The sequence below is a fragment of the Dendrobates tinctorius genome, unplaced genomic scaffold, assembly GCF_039654945.1.
Source record: "Dendrobates tinctorius isolate UK_male_01 unplaced genomic scaffold, ASM3965494v1 ptg000182l, whole genome shotgun sequence".
Lineage (NCBI taxonomy): Eukaryota > Metazoa > Chordata > Amphibia > Anura > Dendrobatidae > Dendrobates > Dendrobates tinctorius.
The window spans coordinates 2,200,730-2,224,906 of NW_027361849.1; the positions used below are offsets into that span (position 1 = coordinate 2,200,730).

General features: G+C 49.3%; 1 protein-coding gene across 1 annotated transcript in view; it reads right to left on the bottom strand.

Moving 5' to 3' along the window:
• Positions 1 to 9,958: 9,958 nt before the first annotated feature.
• LOC141054987 (E3 ubiquitin-protein ligase DTX3L-like) overlaps positions 9,959 to 24,177 on the bottom strand; it is a 40,618-nt gene continuing 26,399 nt past the window's right edge. Inside the window, exons 3-5 of the mRNA XM_073551914.1 lie at positions 12,599 to 14,032; positions 11,847 to 12,064; positions 9,959 to 10,138 (exon numbers count right to left, since the gene is read on the bottom strand). Coding sequence (XP_073408015.1) covers positions 10,069 to 10,138; positions 11,847 to 12,064; positions 12,599 to 14,032 — 1,722 coding nt within the window. The 3' untranslated portion in view covers positions 9,959 to 10,068. The remainder of the gene's footprint in view (positions 10,139 to 11,846; positions 12,065 to 12,598; positions 14,033 to 24,177) is intronic.

The following is a 24,177-nucleotide window of genomic DNA, read 5'->3' on the forward strand; positions in this document are numbered from 1 at the left end:
GAACCCTAAAAAATATGCTGAGGGCTTTAGTTGACGTTGAAAAAGACTGGGAAAAGTACCTGCCACATCTCCTCTTCACCTATCGGGAGGTTCCCCAAGAGTCCACAGGGTTCTCTCCCTTCGAACTACTGTTTAGCCGGAAGGTCCGTGGGCTTCTCACTCTTCTGAAAGAACATTTGGAGGGAGACATCTCAGACACCAGAATGCCCATCGTTCCCTATGTTCTAGAGCTCAGAGACCGTCTCGCCCAGCTAGCTACCTTCGCTAAAGAACATCAGCGAATGGCCCAGTCCAGACAAAAAACCTGGTATGACCGTAATGCCAGGAACCGGGAATTTATGGAAGGACAGGAAGTGCTCATGATTACTGCTTCCCCTGCCAACAAGCTTCAAGCAGTGTGGGAAGGCCCTTATCAGGTTGTCAAGAAAATTAATGACACTAACCATGTTATTGCCCTGGAGTTTAGTGGTCGACGACAGAAAACCGTCCACATTAACATGCTGAAAGACTACCACAACCGATCTCTGACTGTTCTAGCTGCCTGCCACCCCCCTAGTGATACCGCCGACGACGAGTATCTCCCAGATCTCCTCCAGGTTGCCCAAGCGGGAGGATCACTGGAACAAGTGCCCCTGGGCTCCCATTTATCGGATATACAAAAGGACGATATTGTCGCCGTACTATGGCCGAGGGCTGCTGCTTTCTCCTCAAAACCGGGGAAGACTACTCTCACCAGTCACCATGTGGAAACCCCCGGACAACGCCCCATCCAGCAGGCTGCCTACCGGGTTCCAGAGGCTGTTCAAGGCATGATAAAGAACGAACTGGAGGAGATGAAACAACTGGGAGTTATTCAGCCATCTCACAGTTCTTGGGCCTCTCCTGTTGTCCTGGTCCCCAAGAAGGATGGTACAACACGATTCTGCGTTGATTACAGACGACTAAATGATGCCACCAAGAGTGATGCTTATCCCATGCCCAGGATTGATGATCTATTGGATCGTCTGGCCAGTGCCCAATTTGTGACCACGTTAGACTTGAGCAAGGGGTACTGGCAGATACCCCTAACAGAGGACGCTCGGGAGCGCTCAGCCTTCACTACTCCATTTGGGCTTTATGAGTTCCTGGGAATGCCCTTTGGGATGAAAACTGCCCCCGCTATTTCCAGAGACTGGTGGATCGACTGTTACAACAATGTCAGGACTTTGCCTGTGCTTACTTAGACGACATCGCCATTTTTAGCACAACCTGGGAAGAACATCTTAAATACTTGGGCATAGTGCTGGACTGAATCCTTACTGCAGGACTGACCATTCGCCCTGATAAGTGCCAAATAGAGATGGCTGAGGTGCAGTACCTCGGGAATAGAGTAGGGGTGGGACCCTAAGGCCTGAGCCTGCCAAGGTGGAAGCCATTAGCAACTGGTGTAGACCCCAGACTAAAAAGCAGGTACTTGCGTTTTTAGGAACTGCTGGTTACTATCGCCAATTTGTTTCTAACTTCAGCACCTTGGCCAAGCCCCTAACCGACCTGACCCGCAAGAACATGCCTAGGAATGTGACGTGGACGACGGCATGTGAGGATGCCTTTTCAGCGTTAAAGACTGCCCTCGTCACTGCTCCTGTCTTGGCTGCCCCGGATTATAAACGCAGGTTCCTCGTGCAGACAGATGCATCCACCTTTGGGATTGGGGCAGTACTTAGCCAAGTGAACGCTGCCGGAGAAGAACATCCTGTTGCTTTTGCCAGTCGGAAACTACTGGATCGGGAAGTTGCCTATGCCACTATTGAAAAGGAGTGCCTTGCCATCGTATGGGTGCTAAAAAAAATTGCAGCCCTACTTGTATGGCAGAGACTTTACAATTGTTACAGACCACAACCCCCTCACATGGCTGAATCGCGTATCAGGGGACAATGGAAGATTGCTGCGGTGGAGCTTGTTCTTACAGCCCTACAGCTTCTCCATCCAATACAAGTGAGGAAGCCAACACCAGAACGCCGATGGACTGTCTCGACAAGAAGAACCATAGGCTCCCCAGGCCGACCTACCCCTGCCACTGTACAAGGAACTATAAATAACTGAGCAATGTGGACTAAAGTGAGCAGGCCAGAGGTCTGTGTAGACCTCATGGCGTACTCACTTATTATGGGGGGGGAGAGGATGTGATGGTGTGATATGTTATGTGGATATCATTTTTTGTATATTCCTATTTTTAACAATTCCAGTTATTTTCATAGTGTTTTCTTATTACATTGTAAGTCTACAGCCTCACTGTATCTGTCTCTTGATGGGCCCCCTGTAGTGCATTAATCCCTAAGGCCCTTTGTTCTCTTCTGGGAGGCAACTTGTTTGACTACCCCTGGACAAGGAAGGGGGTGGGGGGAAGAACAGCAGCTGGACAGGTCAGTTCCGGTAGAGACAAGATGGTGAAAAGGCTGCATTTCAGAGAGAAGGACCCATTTTTATCCTCTGGATGCTAGAGTTGTGGAATCTCGTTTCCCTGGACATTTTATTCTGATACTGGACTGCATTCTTATTCTGGACTATCTTATCCTTTGTGTGGTGGACTGAATATGGACCTTTTTGTATTTTTGCCTGAATAAAGATCTTGGAATTGTTCACTCTTCGCTTGCTCTATTGATTGTGTGATACCAGAGAAGGACCCCGTGACACTGAGCCTCTGCCGTATGTGTCCCTATTACTACACCCGATACCCCGATACTGAGCCTCTGCTGTATGTGTCTTTATTACTGCACCCGATACCCCAATACTGAGCCTCTGCCGTATGTGTCCTTATTACTACACCCGATACCCCGATACTGAGCCTCTGCCGTATGTGTCCTTATTACTACACCCGATAACCCCGATACTGAGCCTCTGCCGTATGTGTCCTCATTACTACACCCGATACCCCAATACTGAGCCTCTGCCGTATGTGTCCTTATTACTACACCCAATACCCCAATACTGAGCCTCTGCCGTATTTGTCCTTATTACTACACCTGATACTGAGCCTCTGCCGTATGTGTCCCTATTACTGCACCTGATACCCCAATACTGAGCATCTGCCGTATGTGTCCTTATTACTGCACCCGATACCCCAATACTGAGCCTCTGCCGTATGTGTCCCTATTACTCCACCCGATACCCCAATACTGAGCGTCTGCCGTATGTGTCCTTATTACTACACCCGATATCCCGATACTAAGCCTCTGCCGTATGTGTCCTTATTACTACACCCGATACTCCGATACTGAGCCTCTGCCGTATGTGTCCTTATTACTACACCCGATACCCCGATACTGAGCCTCTGCCGTATGTGTCCCTATTACTGCACCCGATACCCCAATACTGAGCGTCTGCCGTATGTGTCCTTATTACTACACCCGATATCCCGATACTAAGCCTCTGCCGTATGTGTCCTTATTACTACACCCGATACTCCGATACTGAGCCTCTGCCGTATGTGTCCTTATTACTACACCCGATACTGAGCCTCTGCCGTATGTGTCCCTATTACTGCACCTGATACCCCAATACTGAGCATCTGCCGTATGTGTCCTTATTACTACACCTGATACCCCGATACTAAGCCTCTGCCGTATGTGTCCTTATTACTACACCCGATACTCCGATACTGAGCCTCTGCCGTATGTGTCCTTATTACTACACCCGATACTGAGCCTCTGCCGTATGTGTCCCTATTACTGCACCTGATACCCCAGTACTGAGCATCTGCCGTATGTGTCCTTATTACTGCACCCGATACCCCAATACTGAGCCTCTGCCATATGTGTCCTTATTACTGCACCCGATACCCCAATACTGAGCCTCTGCCGTATGTGTCCCTATTACTGCACCCGATACCCCAATACTGAGCCTCTGCCGTATGTGTCCCTATTACTGCACCTGATACCCCAATACTGAGCATCTGCCGTATGTGTCCTTATTACTACACCCGATACCCCGATACTGAGCCTCTGCCGTATGTGTCCTTATTACTACACCCGATACCCCGATACTGAGCCTCTGCCGTATGTGTCCTTATTACTACACCCGATACTGAGCCTCTGCCGTATGTGTCCCTATTACTGCACCTGATACCCCAATACTGAGCATCTGCCGTATGTGTCCTTATTACTACACCCGATACCCCGATACTGAGCCTCTGCCGTATATGTCCTTATTAATAAACCAGATACCTTGATACTGAGCCTCTGCCGTATGTGTCCTTATTACTACACCCAATACTTAGCCTCTGCCGTATGTGTCCTTATTAATAAACCAGATACCCCGATACTGAGCCTCTGCCGTATGTGTCCTTATTACTACACCAGATACCCCGATACTGAGCTTCTGCCATGTGTCCTTATTACTACACCCGATACCCCGATACTGAGCCTCTGCCGTATGTGTCCTTATTATTACACCTGATACCCCGATACTGAGCCTCTGCCGTATGTGTCCTTATTACTACGCCACATACCCCGATACTGAGCATCTGCCGTATGTGTCCCTATTACTGCACCCGATACCCCAATACTGAGCTTCTGCCATGTGTCCTTATTACTACACCCGATACCCCGATACTGAGCCTCTGCCGTATGTGTCCTTATTATTACACCCGATATCTCGATACTGAGCCTCTGCCGTATGTGTCCTTATTACTGCACCTGATACCCCGATACTGAGCCTCTGCCGTATGTGTCCTTATTACTGCACCTGATACCCCGATACTGAGCCTCTGCCGTATGTGTCCTTATTACTGCACCTGATACCCCGATACTGAGCCTCTGCCGTATGTGTCCTTATTACTGCACCTGATACCCCAATACTGAGCCTCTGCCGTATGTGTCCTTATTACTGCACCTGATACCCCGATACTGAGCCTCTGCCGTATGTGTCCTTATTACTGCACCTGATACCCCGATACTGAGCCTCTGCCGTATGTGTCCTTATTACTGCACCTGATACCCCGATACTGAGCCTCTGCCGTATGTGTCCTTATTACTGCACCTGATACCCCGATACTGAGCCTCTGCCGTATGTGTCCTTATTACTGCACCTGATACCCCGATACTGAGCCTCTGCCGTATGTGTCCTTATTACTGCACCTGATACCCCGATACTGAGCCTCTGCCGTATGTGTCCTTATTATTACACCCGATATCTCGATACTGAGCCTCTGCCGTATGTGTCCTTATTACTGCACCTGATACCCCGATACTGAGCCTCTGCCGTATGTGTCCTTATTACTACACCCAATACTGAGCCTCTGCCGTATGTGTCCCTATTACTACACCCAATACTGAGCCTCTGCCGTATGTGTCCCTATTACTGCACCCGATACCCAAATACTGAGCCTCTGCCATATGTGTCCTTATTACTACACCCGATACCCCGATACTGAGCTTCTGCCGTATGTGTCCCTATTACTACACCCAATACTGAGCCTCTGCCGTATGTGTCCTTATTACTACACCCAATACTGAGCTTCTGCCGTATGTGTCCCTATTACTACACCCAATACTGAGCCTCTGCCGTATGTGTCCCTATTACTACACCCAATACTGAGCCTCTGCCGTATGTGTCCCTATTACTGCACCCGATACCCAAATACTGAGCCTCTGCCATATGTGTCTTTATTACTACACCCGATACCCCGATACTGAGCTTCTGCCGTATGTGTCCCTATTACTACACCCAATACTGAGCTTCTGCCGTATGTGTCCCTATTACTACACCCAATACTGAGCCTCTGCCGTATGTGTCCCTATTACTGCACCCGATACCCCAATACTGTGCCTCTGCCATATGTGTCCTTATTACTACACCCGATACCCCGATACTGAGCTTCTGCCGTATGTGTCCTTATTACTGCACCCAATACTGAGCCTCTGCCGTATGTGTCCCTATTACTACACCCAATACTGAGCCTCTGCCGTATGTGTCCCTATTACTGCACCCGATACCCAAATACTGAGCCTCTGCCATATGTGTCTTTATTACTACACCCGATACCCCGATACTGAGCTTCTGCCGTATGTGTCCCTATTACTACACCCAATACTGAGCTTCTGCCGTATGTGTCCCTATTACTACACCCAATACTGAGCCTCTGCCGTATGTGTCCCTATTACTGCACCCGATACCCCAATACTGTGCCTCTGCCATATGTGTCCTTATTACTACACCCGATACCCCGATACTGAGCCTCTGCCGTATGTGTCCTTATTACTACACCCGATACTGAGCCTCTGCTGTATGTGTCCTTATTACTGCACCCGATACCCTGATACTGAGCCTCTGCCGCATGTGTCCTTATTACTACACCCGATACTCCGATACTGAGCCTCTGCCGTATGTGTCCTTATTACTACACCCGATACCCCGATACTGAGCCTCTGCCGCATGTGTCCCTATTACTACACCCGATACCCGGATACTGAGCCTCTGCCGTATGTGTCCTTATTACTACACCCGATACCCCGATACTGAGCCTCTGCCGTATGTGTCCTTATTACTACACCCGATATCCCAATACTGAGCCTCTGCCGTATGTGTCCTTATTACTACACCCGATACCCCGATACTGAGCCTCTGCCGTATGTGTCCTTATTACTACACCCGATACCCCGATACTGAGCCTCTGCCGCATGTGTCCCTATTACTACACCCGATACCCCGATACTGAGCCTCTGCCGTATGTGTCCTTATTACTACACCCGATACCCCGATACTGAGCCTCTGCCGCATGTGTCCTTTTTAGTACACCCGATACCGAGCCTCTGCCATATGTGTCCTTATTACTACATCCGATACCCCAATACTGAGCCTCTGCCATATGTGTCCTTATTACTACACCCGATACCCCAATACTGAGCCTCTGACGTATGTGTCCTTATTACTACACCCGATACCCCGATACTGAGCCTCTGCCATATGTGTCCTTATTACTACATCCGATACCCCAATACTGAGCCTCTGCCATATGTGTCCTTATTACTACACCCGATACCCCAATACTGAGCCTCTGCCGTATGTGTCCTTATTACTACACCCGATACCCCAATACTGAGCCTCTGCCGTATGTGTCCTTATTACTACACCCGATACCCCAATACTGAGCCTCTGCCGTATGTGTCCTTATTACTACACCCGATACCCCAATACTGAGCCTCTGCCGTATGTGTCCTTATTACAACACCCGATACCCCAATACTGAGCCTCTGACGTATGTGTCCTTATTACTACACCCGATACCCCAATACTGAGCCTCTGACGTATGTGTCCTTATTACTACACCCGATACCCCAATACTGAGCCTCTGCCGTATGTGTCCTTATTACTACATCCGATACCCCGATACTGAGCCTCTGCCGTATGTGTCCTTATTACTACACCCGATACTGAGCCTCTGCCGCATGTGTCCTTATTACTACACCCGATACCCCAATACTGAGCCTCTGCCGTATGTGTCCTTATTACTACACCCGATACCCCAATACTGAGCCTCTGCCATATGTGTCCTTATTACTACACCCGATACCCCAATACTGAGCCTCTGCCATATGTGTCCTTATTACTACATCCGATACCCCAATACTGAGCCTCTGACGTATATGTCCTTATTACTACACCCGATACCCCAATACTGAGCCTCTGCCGTATGTGTCCTTATTACTACACCCGATACCCCAATACTGAGCCTCTGCCATATGTGTCCTTATTACTACACCCGATACCCCGATACTGAGCCTCTGCCGTATGTGTCCTTATTACTACACCCGATACCCCAATACTGAGCCTCTGCTGTATGTGTCCTTATTACTACATCCGATACCCCGATACTGAGCCTCTGCCGTATGTGTCCTTATTACTACACCCGATACCCCGATACTGCGCCTCTGCCGTATGTGTCCTTATTACTACACCCGATACCCCGATACTGAGCCTCTGCCGTATGTGTCCCTATTACTACACCCGATACCCCGATACTGAGCCTCTCCCGTATGTGTCCTTATTACTACACCCGATACCCCGATACTGAGCCTCTGCCGTATGTGTCCTTATTACTACACCCGATACCCCGATACTGCGCCTCTGCCGTATGTGTCCTTATTACTACACCCGATACCCCGATACTGAGCCTCTGCCGTATGTGTCCCTATTACTACACCCGATACCCCGATACTGAGCCTCTCCCGTATGTGTCCTTATTACTACACCCGATACCCCGATACTGAGCCTCTGCCGTATGTGTCCTTATTACTACACCCGATACCCCCATACTGAGCCTCTGCCGTATGTGTCCCTATTACTACACCCGATACCCCGATACTGAGCCTCTCCCGTATGTGTCCTTATTACTACACCCGATACCCCAATACTGAGCCTCTGCCGTATGTGTCCCTATTACTACACCCGATACTGAGCCTCTGCCGTATGTGTCCTTATTACTACACCCGATACCCCGATACTGAGCCTCTGCCGTATGTGTCCTTATTACTGCACCTGATACCCCAATACTGAGCCTCTGCCGTATGTGTCCTTATTACTACACCCGATACCCCAATACTGAGCCTCTGCCGTATGTGTCCCTATTACTACACCCGATACCCCAATACTGAGCCTCTGCCGTATGTGTCCCTATTACTACACCCGATACCCCGATACTGAGCCTCTGCCGTATGTGTCCCTATTACTACACCCGATACCCCGATACTGAGCCTCTCCCGTATGTGTCCTTATTACTACACCCGATACCCCAATACTGAGCCTCTGCCGTATGTGTCCCTATTACTACACCCGATACTGAGCCTCTGCCGTATGTGTCCTTATTACTACACCCGATACCCCGATACTGAGCCTCTGCCGTATGTGTCCCTATTACTACACCCGATACCCCGATACTGAGCCTCTGCCGTATGTGTCCTTATTACTACACCCGATACCCCGATACTGAGCCTCTCCCGTATGTGTCCTTATTACTACACCCGATACCCCAATACTGAGCCTCTGCCGTATGTGTCCCTATTACTACACCCGATACTGAGCCTCTGCCGTATGTGTCCTTATTACTACACCCGATACCCCAATACTGAGCCTCTGCCGTATGTGTCCTTATTACTGCACCCGATACCTCGATACTGAGCCTCTGCCGTATGTGTCCTTATTACTAAACCCGATACCCCATGTGATGTTGTGATAGGCGAAGTGGATATCATTTTGTGTATATTTCTATTTCACTGATTTTCATAATGTATTATGAAACTAGTTTGTTGACTTCTAAAGAGGGAACAGAATGTGAGGGTGTACTGAAGGACACTGGGTAATTCTAAAAATAGCTTACCTTTCTGGGGTATAAAAGACCCTGAGACGGAGAGACCTCATCTCATCACACAGCATGTCAGAGTGAAAGGGAAGCGTATGGACCCATTTTATCCTCTGGCTGCTGGTTATTGGACTCTCATCTCCCTGGACATTTTATCCTGTTACTGAACCTTCTCCGGTATCACACAATCAACAAAGCGAGGGAAGTGTGAACAATCCCAAGACCTTTATTACAGGCAAAATTAGAAGGTCCATAAACAATCCACCACACTGAGAATACAATAGTCCAGAACATGAATGAAGTTCAGTAACAGGATAAAATGTCCAGGGAGATGAGAGTCCAATAACCAGCAGCCAGAGGATAAAATGGGTCCATATGCTTCCCTTTCTCTCTGACGTGCTGTGTGATGAGATGAGGTCTCTCCGTCTCAGGGTCTTTTATACCCCAAAAAGGTAAGCTATTTTTAGAATTACCCAGTGTCCTTCAGTACACCCTCACAAAAAGCAAATCAGAACACATAAAATAGAGCAAAAAAGGAGCAAATAGAATAATGAATTGTTACAAAGAAAACTAAAGACACAAACCAGACAGAAACCAGGCGCAAAGGAAACGATCGAGGCCGAATACCTTTAAGAAAAAAATGACTATATTTTCTTTTGTAGAGGAAAGAAGAGAAAAAGCAAATGGAGTCTGAGAATAACTGTGATGCTTCTCCACAGGAGACCGACCATTGCTCACTCCACGCCTTTGGCTTTCAGCTCATCTCGGACGCGCTTCAGATAATCGGGATCCGGGAACCCAAACCTGTAGGATAAAGATAAGAGGACGTCACCAACCAGCAGAGAGGGAGACAGGTGCCGCGGAGCGCTAGATGGGTGCTGCCGAGAGGGTGACTGGCGCATCTGAGAGGGAGACGGGCGCAGCCGAGAGGGAAACGGCGCAGCCTAGAGGGAGAAGGGCACCGCACAGAGGGAGACGGGCATAGAGGAGCAGGAGACGGGCGCCACAGAGAGGGAGACGGGCACCACAGAGAGCGAGACGGGCGCCACGGAGAGGAAGACAGGCGCCGCAGAGCGGGAGATGGGGCTGCGCGTCTGAGGCCAATCTGTGCGTGTCTGACGGCGCCCCTGTGTATCCAAGGGCAATCGGTACGTTTCTGAGGGCAGCCCGTGCGTATCTGAGGCTGATCTATGCGTATCTGAGGTGACCTGTGCGTGTCTGGTGTGCATGTGGCTCCTCATTGGCTCTTGTTCTCAGATCGGTGCCCTCCAATGATTTGGCACCGGCACTATTGTTATTTCCAGGTTTCGCTCAGTGGATCGACGGCTCCAGCAGGTACTCGGGTGTCCTCATGTTTTACCTCAGACAGTGGGATGTGAGGATTAGGCTGTTGTACAAGTTCGTGATGTGTGGGATTCCACTTCCACAGCAGTTTGACTGCCCACCTGACTACAATGTTTCCGGATGACGCCGGCAGGAGAGAGCCCATCCATCTATAACTGGCTGAGAGAAGACGAGGGCCGGGTAGCTTCACCACCAAGTCCTACAACTCTGGTGCCTTGCCATGGTGTCCAGGATTGTGGGGCCTGTCTTCATGCTCAGTGGGCATTCTTCTCCAGGTGACCCTCACAGCTTCCCCACTCTCTGGTGCTGCTCATCACCCCTGGAGCTATTGCCTGCTCTGCCCTTGGGATCGGGAGATTCCCTGAGCTACGGTAGGAGGACACCATCTTATGATCGCTCGGCCTTATCATTCACTGCCCCACACCTTGACGTGTTCACAATGACTAGAGGATCGTTGTCGAGCACAGACTTGTCCGTGGTTGTCAGTTGGGGTCTGATCTCTAGAAGACAGAACGCCTCAACTCCATTAACCAAGGCCGTCACCACGGGGCTGTCTCCCACCAAGTTCTTTGCTTCTGCCAGGGGCCCAGATCGACATTTCTTAGCCCTGTATTTGCCCCTGAACAGCAGGATGATATGTTACATTTCAGTCCCTCCAATGCCGGCAGTTGATGGGCAACAAAGGCAGTGCCAGGCGAAATATTCTTCTTGACCACTCTGCCATAACTTTCTATGCGGGTAGCCTCTCAGATAGCCTTGTGGGTTTGATTTCAGGAGTGATGGTTTCCCCTGGTCTGTGCTGTATCGAGCAGTATGGCGGAGGATGAACCCCGGGAGAAGCAGTGAAGTCACCTCTTTACTCAGCAGCACCTGAATGGCGGCTCCATGTGTCTCCTCAGCCTTCACATCGAGCTCTGCAGACAGGACGGCACCTGAGCAACGCTGTCCCCCGTGACTCTGTTCTCCTGTCTGACCAGAATCTGCCCTGGTCACCGTGACCCCCTACTGCACAAAACTGGAGCGTAGATAGGCAATGTAGGGGCCACACATGCCCCTATGGGACCACTCGTTACCGCAGAGAACATGGAGATCTGGTTATTGGCAGCGACTGACTCTTATACGGCCTCTACAACCCCTGTAGAACATCAGACACCCATCATGCTCTTACCCGGCGGCGCCCCCCTGAGGGTTGGTCTTATGATGAATGTCGTTCCAGGTCACGGTGTCTTTAGCGCCGGTGGTGCGAGATTCCCCCACGGTGAAGATCAGTTTCTGATCGAAGGCTTTCCTGAGCAGACGCAGAACCTCCTGACCCTCCGGGTTATCCGGTAAATACGCCATGCGTTGAGTGCCATCAAACGGCTTTCCGGGGTTAGGATGGTGCTTCTGGATGGGAGAGAAGATAAAACATGGTGGAGTTACCGGACCTGGAACATGTGATGGCAGAAACGTGACGGCGGTGTGGACGAGGCTCAGGCTGCAGCTCGAAATATGAGAAATGAATGTGGATTTACAAAAAAAATGCATCAGGTCCAGATCCACTGATCTCCATCACTTTTATAATGTGTCACTGCAGAACTGCAGCAAATCTACATCTGAACGAGGCCTTAAAGGCTCCAAAAGTCAAGGGGTATCACAGACACCAACGTCAGAACAGTCAGACATCAATGGCTGATGGTCTAATATATAGGACCCCAATAACATCTATATTTATATCCCAAACAGCACCGCCCAATGGGAGCACCGGGCTGTGCTGCGCCTGACAGGGGTCCATGCGTTCCTAAGTGCAGGGACCAAGACATCCCTTAGCGCGGGGACCCACGCGTCTCCGTCAGTGCTGGGTCCCCTATTGACCAGACATTGATGGCAGCCTGATTATCATGCCCTCCTCTCCCCCAGCTCCGTATCCCCTGCACTCACCTGCTGAATGCCCCCTGGGACTTCATATTGAATGTGTATGGTGCCACATCCAAGATAGCCCGACAGGCTTAGTCCTGAGGTCGTAACTTTCATCGTCCCATCAGGCTGGTTCCCTATGACAACTCCGTACGGGACACCACACACGGGGCAGACCGGCTTCAGCTCTTGACATTTCTGGAGACAGTGAGCACAGAATTCATGTTTGCACTTCAGGACCTTCTTATTTGTAATCTGGTCCAGGCAGATAGGGCACAGCTCCTGCTCCGCTCTCGCCTTTGTAGCAGGGGGGCCAGTAGTGTCCATTGCCTCCTGAGCCTCACGTCTGGAGGCAGCAGCGCCCTGTACATATTTTATCTTGAAGAATTCCCGGAGCTTCTCTTCAGCAAACTCCAGGAGGACTGGAGAAGCGATGAGGGTGACGGAGCCATTGTCCTGCTCCAGAATAACGTCTAGTCCAGCTTTCTGCAGCTCCGTTCTGAACTGCTCCAGTTGCTCTCCATTCTCCAAGTTCCAGTGGATGGTTTTTCTCTGCAGGTTCATGATGGTGCTCTGCAGAAGGCTGGTGAAGCTGTGACAGGCGTGTGCGCGCAGATCAGGGGCCCCGCTCGTGGCTCTGAATGTGACTCTCACGTTCTTGTCTTTACTTTCTTCATCCATCATCACTCCGTACTTCTGCTGGAGCTCCTCCATCTCTCTGGACTTTAATTTCTTCAAGATGTCCATGTGCCTGGCATCTACTATCACCTCGCTCCTCGTGTCCCTGGATGAGATGGTTATGCCTCTGCGGGGGTGCCGAGATCGGCCTTCTACTTTATGCAAAGCCCCCACTGCCAGGGACAATTCCCGTTCAGGTCCACGGAGAATTAGACGATCTCCGTCCACTAGGACCAAGGTCTTGTGATGTTCCTTCATGTAGTGTTTGGTGTCTTCCAGTGGAGCTTTCATGGCGGATATCGGCACTTCCTTCTGGCTCCAGTCCTTGGTCACAGCTTGGATCTTTTCAATAAAGATTTGATTTGCTCGATCCACTGAGGAGTCAGGTGCCAGAGGGTTCAGTTTTATGTAAGAGGTGTTCTCAGATTTCTTCCCCTCGGTCACCTCCACCTTGTATCGCGTCTCCATCTTTGTCAGCTCCTCTTTGTAGATCTCAGTGATATACTCATATAAAGGTGTCTGAAGGTTCAGCCAGTCATCTCCGTCTTCTCCGCGCTCCTCATCATGGTGGATTGTGCTCCTCTCACCGCCCCCGAGCTGCGTCTGCAGGAATCTACGAAGCTCTTCAATTCTATTAAAGCTTCCTCTGACTTCAATGTCAGCTTCAGATCTTATCATCGTCACGGATGGAAACTTGTGTGGGATTTCCTGTAGGATCTTCCAGTGGATTAAGTCTGGGTTCAGTCTTGTAGATGTTTGTAAAAAGATCTGGAAAGATTTCTAAATGAAAAGAAAAGGGATATTAATGATACTCCGAAAAAGTAGCAAAACACACCAGACATAACAGGACACAACACCAGGACAAGAGTAATGGCCCCGCTGCTCAGAGCCCTGGATGTGAGACTGACTGGTCACCTCCTCATCACTGGTGGCTTTGATTTCACTCCCTGCTCAGTGTTCACAATGGCAAATAACAGCCATAATGCTTCTACTGTCTAACACAAGGAGCTTGAGGGTGAAAGACTTTCTGTAAAGTGCTCGTCATCTTGGCTACAACAGGTCTAATGTTATCAAGAAGTCAGAGACTTAAGGAGCTTTCACGAACCTTCCAGGATGATGTGCAAAGAAGCCAGGCAAAAAATCCAAAGAAACTCAGGCAGGTTTTACGCCATAACATGCGCTGGACAACAGGGCGAACTTAGAGAAAGCCAAGAGGACCCCACATCTGTCAGCACCAACTACTTAGATACCCATGGAGCTCATTCAAAGGCAGCCATTCCTTTCTATGGCCGCTCTGTTCCTGCATTACTGAGAAACCAGAGCTTGAATTCATATGGAAATGAGGCTAAAGGGTTATGGTAGATCTGAAGCCTCTGTCACTCCAGCTCTATTCACCGCCCAGTGCGGCCTCCTCTTACTTCACCGACGGCCTCAATAGTCTGTGACTTTAAGAGAAGGAGGCATCAGTCAAGGAGGAGGAAGCACTGGACAGGGAAAAAGCAGGAGGGACCGGGTATAGGGGCAAACAGGGTATTATAACATAACAGGGGGATAGGAGCTCTGTTACTTTCTAGGGGGCTCACAAAGGGAATTCATGTTTTTAAAGGGACAATTTTATTTGTTAGGTGGCACTATGGGGGGCGTTATTATGTGGCACAGCAAGAGGGTCCCTGCTTTTGTACCACACAGCAGGGGCAGTAACAGGGTCTCATACAGCAGCAGTGGCGCCGTATTGGGGTATCCGCAGAATGAGGGGTTTGTGCAGGTTGGGCATAGATATGGACGTTCCAGGAAATGTGATGAGTCAGATGAGTCTGTGCTGTAATCTCTGCAGATGAGTCCTGGCTGGAGAAGTCGTCATGTCGGTCTGGGCCAGATGGAAAAGACGGGAAAAGTGAACAATTCCACCACAAAGAACGTAATCTGTAAGTCGTCATTTGTAACTGTGAAGTGATCTCTATATGTTCTGCAGGATCGATATCTATCACTGTATGGTCACTATATGGCGGTAATATTTGTACAGTGAATTTTATTAGCTGCAGGGTCCGTAGTTCTAACCAAGGTCACCTAGATTAGGGACTCATTCAGATGTGTTTTTGCTCCGCTTGTGCTGAACCCTTTGCTGCGCCTCTATTCTCCCCACCTAAGTGTGAAGGTTCTGTACCCAAGTTGCAGCCGGGACAAAGCACCTCCGTTATAACAAAGCACCTCCGTTATAACAAAGCGCCCCCGTTATAACAAAGCTCCCCCGTTATAACAAAGCGCCCCCGTTATAGCAAAGCGCCTCCCTTATAACAAAGCGCCCCCGTTATAACAAAGCACCCCCGTTATAACAAAGCACCTCCGTTATAACAAAGCGCCCCCGTTATAACAAAGCACCTCCGTTATAACAAAGCGCCCCGTTATAACAAAGCGCCCCCGTTATAACAAAGCACCCCTGTTATAACAAAGCACCTCCCGTTATAAACAAGCACCTCCCATTATAACCAAGCACCCCCCCGTTATAACAAAGCACCCCCGTTATAACAAAGCACCTCCGTTATAACAAAGCACCATCGTTATAACAAAGCACCTCCCGTTATAACCAAGCACCTCCAGTTATAACAAAGCACCCCCGTTATAACAAAGCACCCCTGTTATAACAAAGCACCCCCGTTATAACAAAGCACCTCCGTTATAACAAAGCACCATCGTTATAACAAAGCACCTCCCGTTATAACCAAGCACCTCCAGTTATAACAAAGCACCCCTGTTATAACAAAGCACCACCATTATAACAAAGCGCCCCCGTTATAACAAAGCACCACCGTTATAACAAAGCGCCCCGTTATAACAAAGCACCTCCCGTTATAACAAAGCACCCCCGTTATAACCAAGCACCTCCCATTATAACAAAGCGCCCCCGTTATAACAAAGCACCCCCGTTATAACAAAGCGCCCCGTTATAACAAAGCACCTCCCGTTATAACAAAGCACCTCCCGTTATAACCAAGCACCTCCCATTATAACAAAGCGCCCCCGTTATAACAAAGCACCACCGTTATAACAAAGCGCCCCGTTATAACAAAGCACCTCCCGTTATAACAAAGCACCTCCCGTTATAACCAAGCACCACCATTATAACAAAGCGCCCCCGTTATAACAAAGCACCCCCGTTATAACAAAGCACCACCGTTATAACAAAGCACCACCGTTATAACAAAGCACCTCCTGTTATAACCAAGCACCTCCCATTATAACCAAGCACCTCCAGTTATAACAAAGCACCCCCGTTATAACAAAGCACCCCTGTTATATAAAGCACCACCATTATAACAAAGCGCCCCCGTTATAACAAAGCACCACCGTTATAACAAAGCGCCCCGTTATAACAAAGCACCCCCGTTATAACAAAGCACCCCCGTTATAACAAAGCGCCCCCGTTATAACAAAGCACCACCGTTATAACAAAGCGCCCCGTTATAACAAAGCACCTCCCGTTATAACAAAGCACCACCGTTATAACAAAGCACCACCGTTATAACAAAGCACCACCGTTATAACAAAGCACCCCCGTTATAACAAAGCACCATCGTTATAACAAAGCACCACCGTTATAACAAAGCACCACCGTTATAACAAAGCACCACCGTTATAACAAAGCACCACCGTTATAACCAAGCACCTCCAGTTATAACAAAGCACCTCCCGTTATAACAAAGCACCACCGTTATAACAAAGCACCACCGTTATAACAAAGCACCACCGTTATAACAAAGCACCTCCGTTATAACAAAGCACCTCCCGTTATAACCAAGCACCTCCCGTTATAACAAAGCACCACCGTTATAACAAAGCACCACCGTTATAACAAAGCACCACCGTTATAACAAAGCACCTCCGTTATAACAAAGCACCATCGTTATAACAAAGCACCTCCCGTTATAACCAAGCACCTCCAGTTATAACAAAGCACCCCCGTTATAACAAAGCACCCCTGTTATAACAAAGCACCACCATTATAACAAAGCGCCCCCGTTATAACAAAGCACCACCGTTATAACAAAGCGCCCCGTTATAACAAAGCACCTCCCGTTATAACAAAGCACCCCCGTTATAACCAAGCACCTCCCATTATAACAAAGCGCCCCCGTTATAACAAAGCACCCCCGTTATAACAAAGCGCCCCGTTATAACAAAGCACCTCCCGTTATAACAAAGCACCTCCCGTTATAACCAAGCACCTCCCATTATAACAAAGCGCCCCCGTTATAACAAAGCACCACCGTTATAACAAAGCGCCCCGTTATAACAAAGCACCTCCCGTTATAACAAAGCACCTCCCGTTATAACCAAGCACCACCATTATAACAAAGCGCCCCCGTTATAACAAAGCACCCCCGTTATAACAAAGCACCACCGTTATAACAAAGCACCACCGTTATAACAAAGCACCACCGTTATAACAAAGCACCTCCCGTTATAACCAAGCACCTCCCATTATAACCAAGCACCTCCAGTTATAACAAAGCACCCCCGTTATAACAAAGCACCCCTGTTATATAAAGCACCACCATTATAACAAAGCGCCCCCGTTATAACAAAGCACCACCGTTATAACAAAGCGCCCCGTTATAACAAAGCACCCCCGTTATAACAAAGCACCCCCGTTATAACAAAGCGCCCCCGTTATAACAAAGCACCACCGTTATAACAAAGCGCCCCGTTATAACAAAGCACCTCCCGTTATAACAAAGCACCACCGTTATAACAAAGCACCACCGTTATAACAAAGCACCACCGTTATAACAAAGCACCCCCGTTATAACAAAGCGCCCCCGTTATAACAAAGCACCTCCCGTTATAACAAAGCACCACCGTTATAACAAAGCACCACCGTTATAACAAAGCACCACCGTTATAACAAAGCGCCCCCGTTATAACAAAGCGCCCCCGTTATAACAAAGCACCCCTGTTATAACAAAGCACCTCCCGTTATAACCAAGCACCTCCCATTATAACCAAGCACCCCCCCGTTATAACAAAGCACCCCCGTTATAACAAAGCACCCCCGTTATAACAAAGCACCACCGTTATAACAAAGCACCACCGTTATAACAAAGCACCTCCCGTTATAACCAAGCACCTCCCATTATAACCAAGCACCTCCAGTTATAACAAAGCACCCCCGTTATAACAAAGCACCCCCGTTATAACAAAGCACCACTGTTATAACAAAGCGCCCCCGTTATAACAAAAAGCACCTCCCGTTATAACCAAGCACCTCCCGTTATAACAAAGCACCTCCCGTTATAACAAAGCACCTCCCGTTATAACCAAGCACCTCCAGTTATAACAAAGCACCCCCGTTATAACAAAGCGCCCCGTTATAACAAAGCGCCCCGTTATAACAAAGCACCCCCGTTATAACAAAGCACCACCGTTATAACAAAGCACCACCGTTATAACAAAGCGCCCCGTTATAACAAAGCACCTCCCGTTATAACCAAGCACCCCCGTTATAACAAAGCACCCCCGTTATAACAAAGCACCCCCGTTATAACAAAGCACCACCGTTATAACAAAGCACCCCCGTTATAACAAAGCACCCCCGTTATAACAAAGCACCACCGTTATAACAAAGCACCACCGTTATAACAAAGCGCCCCCGTTATAACCAAGCACCTCCCGTTATAACAAAGCGCCCCCGTTATAACCAAGCACCTCCCGTTATAACAAAGCGCCCCCGTTATAACCAAGCACCTCCCGTTATAACAAAGCATCCCCGTTATAACCAAGCACCTCCCGTTATAACAAAGCGCCCCCGTTATAACAAAGCACCCCCGTTATAACAAAGCACCCCCGTTATAACATAGCACCACCGTTATAACAAAGCACCACCGTTATAACAAAGCGCCCCCGTTATAACCAAGCACCTCCCGTTATAACAAAGCGCCCCCGTTATAACCAAGCACCTCCCGTTATAACAAAGCGCCCCCGTTATAACCAAGCACCTCCCGTTATAACAAAGCGCCCCCGTTATAACAAAGCACCCCCGTTATAACCAAGCACCTCCCGTTATAACAAAGCGCCCCCGTTATAACCAAGCACCTCCCGTTATAACAAAGCGCCCCGTTATAACAAAGCACCCCCGTTATAACAAAGCACCCCCGTTATAACATAGCACCACCGTTATAACAAAGCACCACCGTTATAACAAAGCACCACCGTTATAACAAAGCGCCCCCGTTATAACCAAGCACCTCCCGTTATAACAAAGCGCCCCCGTTATAACCAAGCACCTCCCGTTATAACAAAGCACCTCCCGTTATAACAAAGCTCCCCTGTTATAACCAAGCACCTCCCGTTATAACAAAGCGCCCCCGTTATAACCAAGCACCTCCCGTTATAACAAAGCGCCCCCGTTATAACCAAGCACCTCCCGTTATAACAAAGCGCCCCCGTTATAACCAAGCACCTCCCATTATAACAAAGCATCCCCGTTATAACCAAGCACCTCCCGTTATAACAAAGCGCCCCCGTTATAACAAAGCACCCCCGTTATAACAAAGCACCCCCGTTATAACATAGCACCACCGTTATAACAAAGCACCACCGTTATAACAAAGCACCACCGTTATAACAAAGCGCCCCCGTTATAACAAAGCACCTCCCGTTATAACCAAGCACCTCCAGTTATAACAAAGCACCCCCGTTATAACAAAGCGCCCCCGTTATAACAAAGCACCCCCGTTATAACAAAGCGCCCCCGTTATAACAAAGCACCACCGTTATAACAAAGCACCTCTCGTTATAACAAAGCACCACCGTTATAACAAAGCACCACCGTTATAACAAAGCACCACCGTTATAACAAAGCACCTCTCGTTATAACAAAGCACCACCGTTATAACAAAGCGCCTCTCGTTATAACAAAGCACCTCCCGTTATAACAAAGCACCCCCGTTATAACAAAGCACCACCGTTATAACAAAGCGCCCCCGTTATAACAAAGCACCACCGTTATAACAAAGCACCACCGTTATAACAAAGCTCCCCCGTTATAACCAAGCACATCCCGTTATAACAAAGCGCCCCCGTTATAACCAAGCACCTCCCGTTATAACAAAGCGCCCCCTTTATAACCAAGCACCTCCCGTTATAACAAAGCGCCCCTGTTATAACCAAGCACCTCCCTTTATAACAAAGCGCCCCGTTATAACCAAGCACCTCCCGTTATAACAAAGCACCACCGTTATAACAAAGCGCCTCTCGTTATAACAAAGCACCACCGTTATAACAAAGCGCCCCCTTTATAACCAAGCACCTCCCGTTATAACAAAGCGCCCCCGTTATAACCAAGCACCTCCCTTTATAACAAAGCGCCCCGTTATAACCAAGCACCTCCCGTTATAACAAAGCACCACCGTTATAACAAAGCGCCCCGTTATAACAAAGCACCTCTCGTTATAACAAAGCACCACCGTTATAACAAAGCGCCTCTCGTTATAACAAAGCACCTCCCGTTATAACAAAGCACCCCCGTTATAACAAAGCACCACCGTTATAACAAAGCGCCCCCGTTATAACAAAGCACCACCGTTATAACAAAGCACCACCGTTATAACAAAGCTCCCCCGTTATAACCAAGCACATCCCGTTATAACAAAGCGCCCCCGTTATAACCAAGCACCTCCCGTTATAACAAAGCGCCCCCTTTATAACCAAGCACCTCCCGTTATAACAAAGCGCCCCCGTTATAACCAAGCACCTCCCTTTATAACAAAGCGCCCCGTTATAACCAAGCACCTCCCGTTATAACAAAGCACCCCTGTTATAACCAAGCACCTCCCGTTATAACAAAGCGCCCCCGTTATAACAAAGCACCCCCGTTATAACAAAGCACCCCCGTTATAACATAGCACCACCGTTATAACAAAGCACCACCGTTATAACAAAGCACCACCGTTATAACAAAGCGCCACCGTTATAACAAAGCACCTCCCGTTATAACCAAGCACCTCCAGTTATAACAAAGCACCCCCGTTATAACAAAGCGCCCCCGTTATAACAAAGCACCCCCGTTATAACAAAGCGCCCAGTTATAACATAGCACCACCGTTATAACAAAGCACCACCGTTATAACAAAGCGCCACCGTTATAACAAAGCGCCACCGTTATAACAAAGCACCTCCCGTTATAACCAAGCACCTCCAGTTATAACAAAGCACCCCCGTTATAACAAAGCACCCCCGTTATAACAAAGCACCACCGTTATAACAAAGCACCTCTCGTTATAACAAAGCACCACCGTTATAACAAAGCACCTCTCGTTATAACAAAGCACCTCCCGTTATAACAAAGCACCCCCGTTATAACAAAGCACCCCTGTTATAACAAAGCTCCCCCGTTATAACAAAGCACCCCTGTTATAACAAAGCACCTCCCGTTATAACAAAGCACCTCCCGTTATAACAAAGCACCCCCGTTATAACAAAGCACCCCTGTTATAACAAAGCACCCCCGTTATAACAAAGCACCCCTGTTATAACAAAGCACCCCCGTTATAACAAAGCACCCCCGTTATAACAAAGCACCACCGTTATAACAAAGCGCCACCGTTATAACAAAGCATCCCCGTTATAACCAAGCACCTCCAGTTATAACAAAGCACCCCCCCGTTATAACAAAGCGCCCCCGTTATAACAAAGCGCCCCCGTTATAACAAAGCACCCCCGTTATAACAAAGCGCCCAGTTATAACATAGCACCACCGTTATAACAAAGCACCCCCGTTATAACAAAGCACCACCGTTATAACAAAGCGCCACCGTTATAACAAAGCGCCACCGTTATAACAAAGCACCTCCCGTTATAACCAAGCACCTCCCGTTATAACAAAGCACCCCCGTTATAACAAAGCACCCCTGTTATAACAAAGCACCCCCGTTATAACAAAGCGCCCCCGTTATAACAAAGCACCTCCTTCCTCGCTATTTCTGGTGCACAACGTCTTCCCAGTTTCTGTTATCTCCCCCTCCAGGCTACACTCCCTATTACATCCTCCATTCTCAAGGGTGTTATCCACATTTCTGAAATAAAAACATTATTTCTGGCAACAACACATCTTTATCCTATTAATAAACCCAAAGATTGAGACAAATAATCTCTGCCAAATTGTGACTCCTTAGTGGCTCTGGAAGCGGGAAACATTCAAGTGTATATAACCTGGACAGAGGACAGCCCTAGCTGAAGAGAGAACATCCCTGCCTGGAAAGAGGACAGCCCTGCCTGGAAAGAGGACAGCCCTGCCTGGATAGAGGACAGCCCTGCCTGGAGAGAGGACAGCCCTGCCTGGATAGAGGACAGCCCTGCCTGGAAAGAGGACAGCCCTGCCTGGATAGAGGACAGCCCTGCCTGGAGAGAGGACAGCCCTGCCTGGATAGAGGACAGCCCTGCCTGGAGAGAGGACAGCCCTGCCTGGAGATAGGACAGCCCTGCCTGGGGAGAGGACAGCCCTGCCTGGATAGAGGACAGCCCTGCCTGGAGAGAGGACAGCCCTGCCTGGATAGAGGACAGCCCTGCCTGGAGAGAGGACAGCCCTGCCTGGAGATAGGACAGCCCTGCCTGGGGAGAGGACAGCCCTGCCTGGAGAGAGGACAGCCCTGCCTGGAGAGAGGACAGCCGTGCCTGGGGAGAGGAGAGCCCTGCTTGGGGAGAGGACAACCCTGCCTGGGGAGAGGACAGCCCTGCCTGGAGAGAAAACAGCCCTGCCTGGGGAGAGGACAGCACTGCCTGGAGAGAGGACAGCTCTGCCTGGAGAGAGGACAGCCCTGCCTGGAGAGAGGACAGCCCTGCCTGGGGAGAGGACAGCCCTGCCTGGAGAGAGGACAGCCCTGCCTGGGGAGAGGACAGCCCTGCCTGGAGAGAGGACAGCCCCGCCTGGGGAGAGGACAGCCCTGCCTGGAGAGAGGACAGCGCTGCCTGGAGAGAGGACAGCGCTGCCTGGAGAGAGGACAGCCCTGCCTGGAGAGAGGACAGCTCCGCCTGGAGAGAGAATATCCCTGCCTGGAGAGAGAATATCCCTGCCTGGAGAGAGGACAGCCCTGCCTGGAGAGAGGACAGCCCTGCCTGGAGAGAGGACAGCTCTGCCTGGAGAGAGGACAGCTCTGTCTGGATAGGGGACAGCCCTGCCTGGAGAGAGGACAGCCCTGCCTGGAGAGAGGACAGCTCTGCCTGGATAGGGGTGTGATGGTCAACGTGTGACTGGACACACCGCCTCCAGCAGGGCGAATTTCTATGGCTCACGTGACCCTGGATACACTGCCTCCAGTAGGGCGAATTTAAATAATATTATGTGCAGCTGGATACATCGCCTCCAGCAGGCGAATTTCAGTATTACACGTATAACTGGATACACCGCCTCCAGCAGGGTGAATTTAAATAATAAAGGGAAACACCAGGGAAACTGATACAATGGAGGGCCCTGCGATAGGGAACGGGGACGTGGAGACCTTCTGCACTCCCCTGAGCCAGTCTCTACACTCCTAACAGTCCCTATACAGGTTCCACACCTGTTGCCAAGCTGGAACCTAAGAACCCTAGCTCGTCCTGCACCTAGCCCTTTCTAATGAAATGGACGGTGCAGAAACTAATCCCACCACTGCACTGAAACACACATTGAGGAAAGTGACAAACAGGGAAACACCACTTAGCTTTGCTCTGTTGCTCTTGCTTCCAGCAACAGAGTCCACCACCAGAATGCAGCTTGCCTCCAGAATCGCTGCTACTTCTCCAAGCTTTGTCAGAGCTGCAAGGAACACCTCTCTGTAATTCCTTCCTACACCAGACTTTACACTAGAGCACTCCAGAGCTGCAAGGAACTCCTCTCTGTAGTTCCTTCCTCCACCAGACTTGGTTGGAAAAGAGCAATATCACCAACAGTG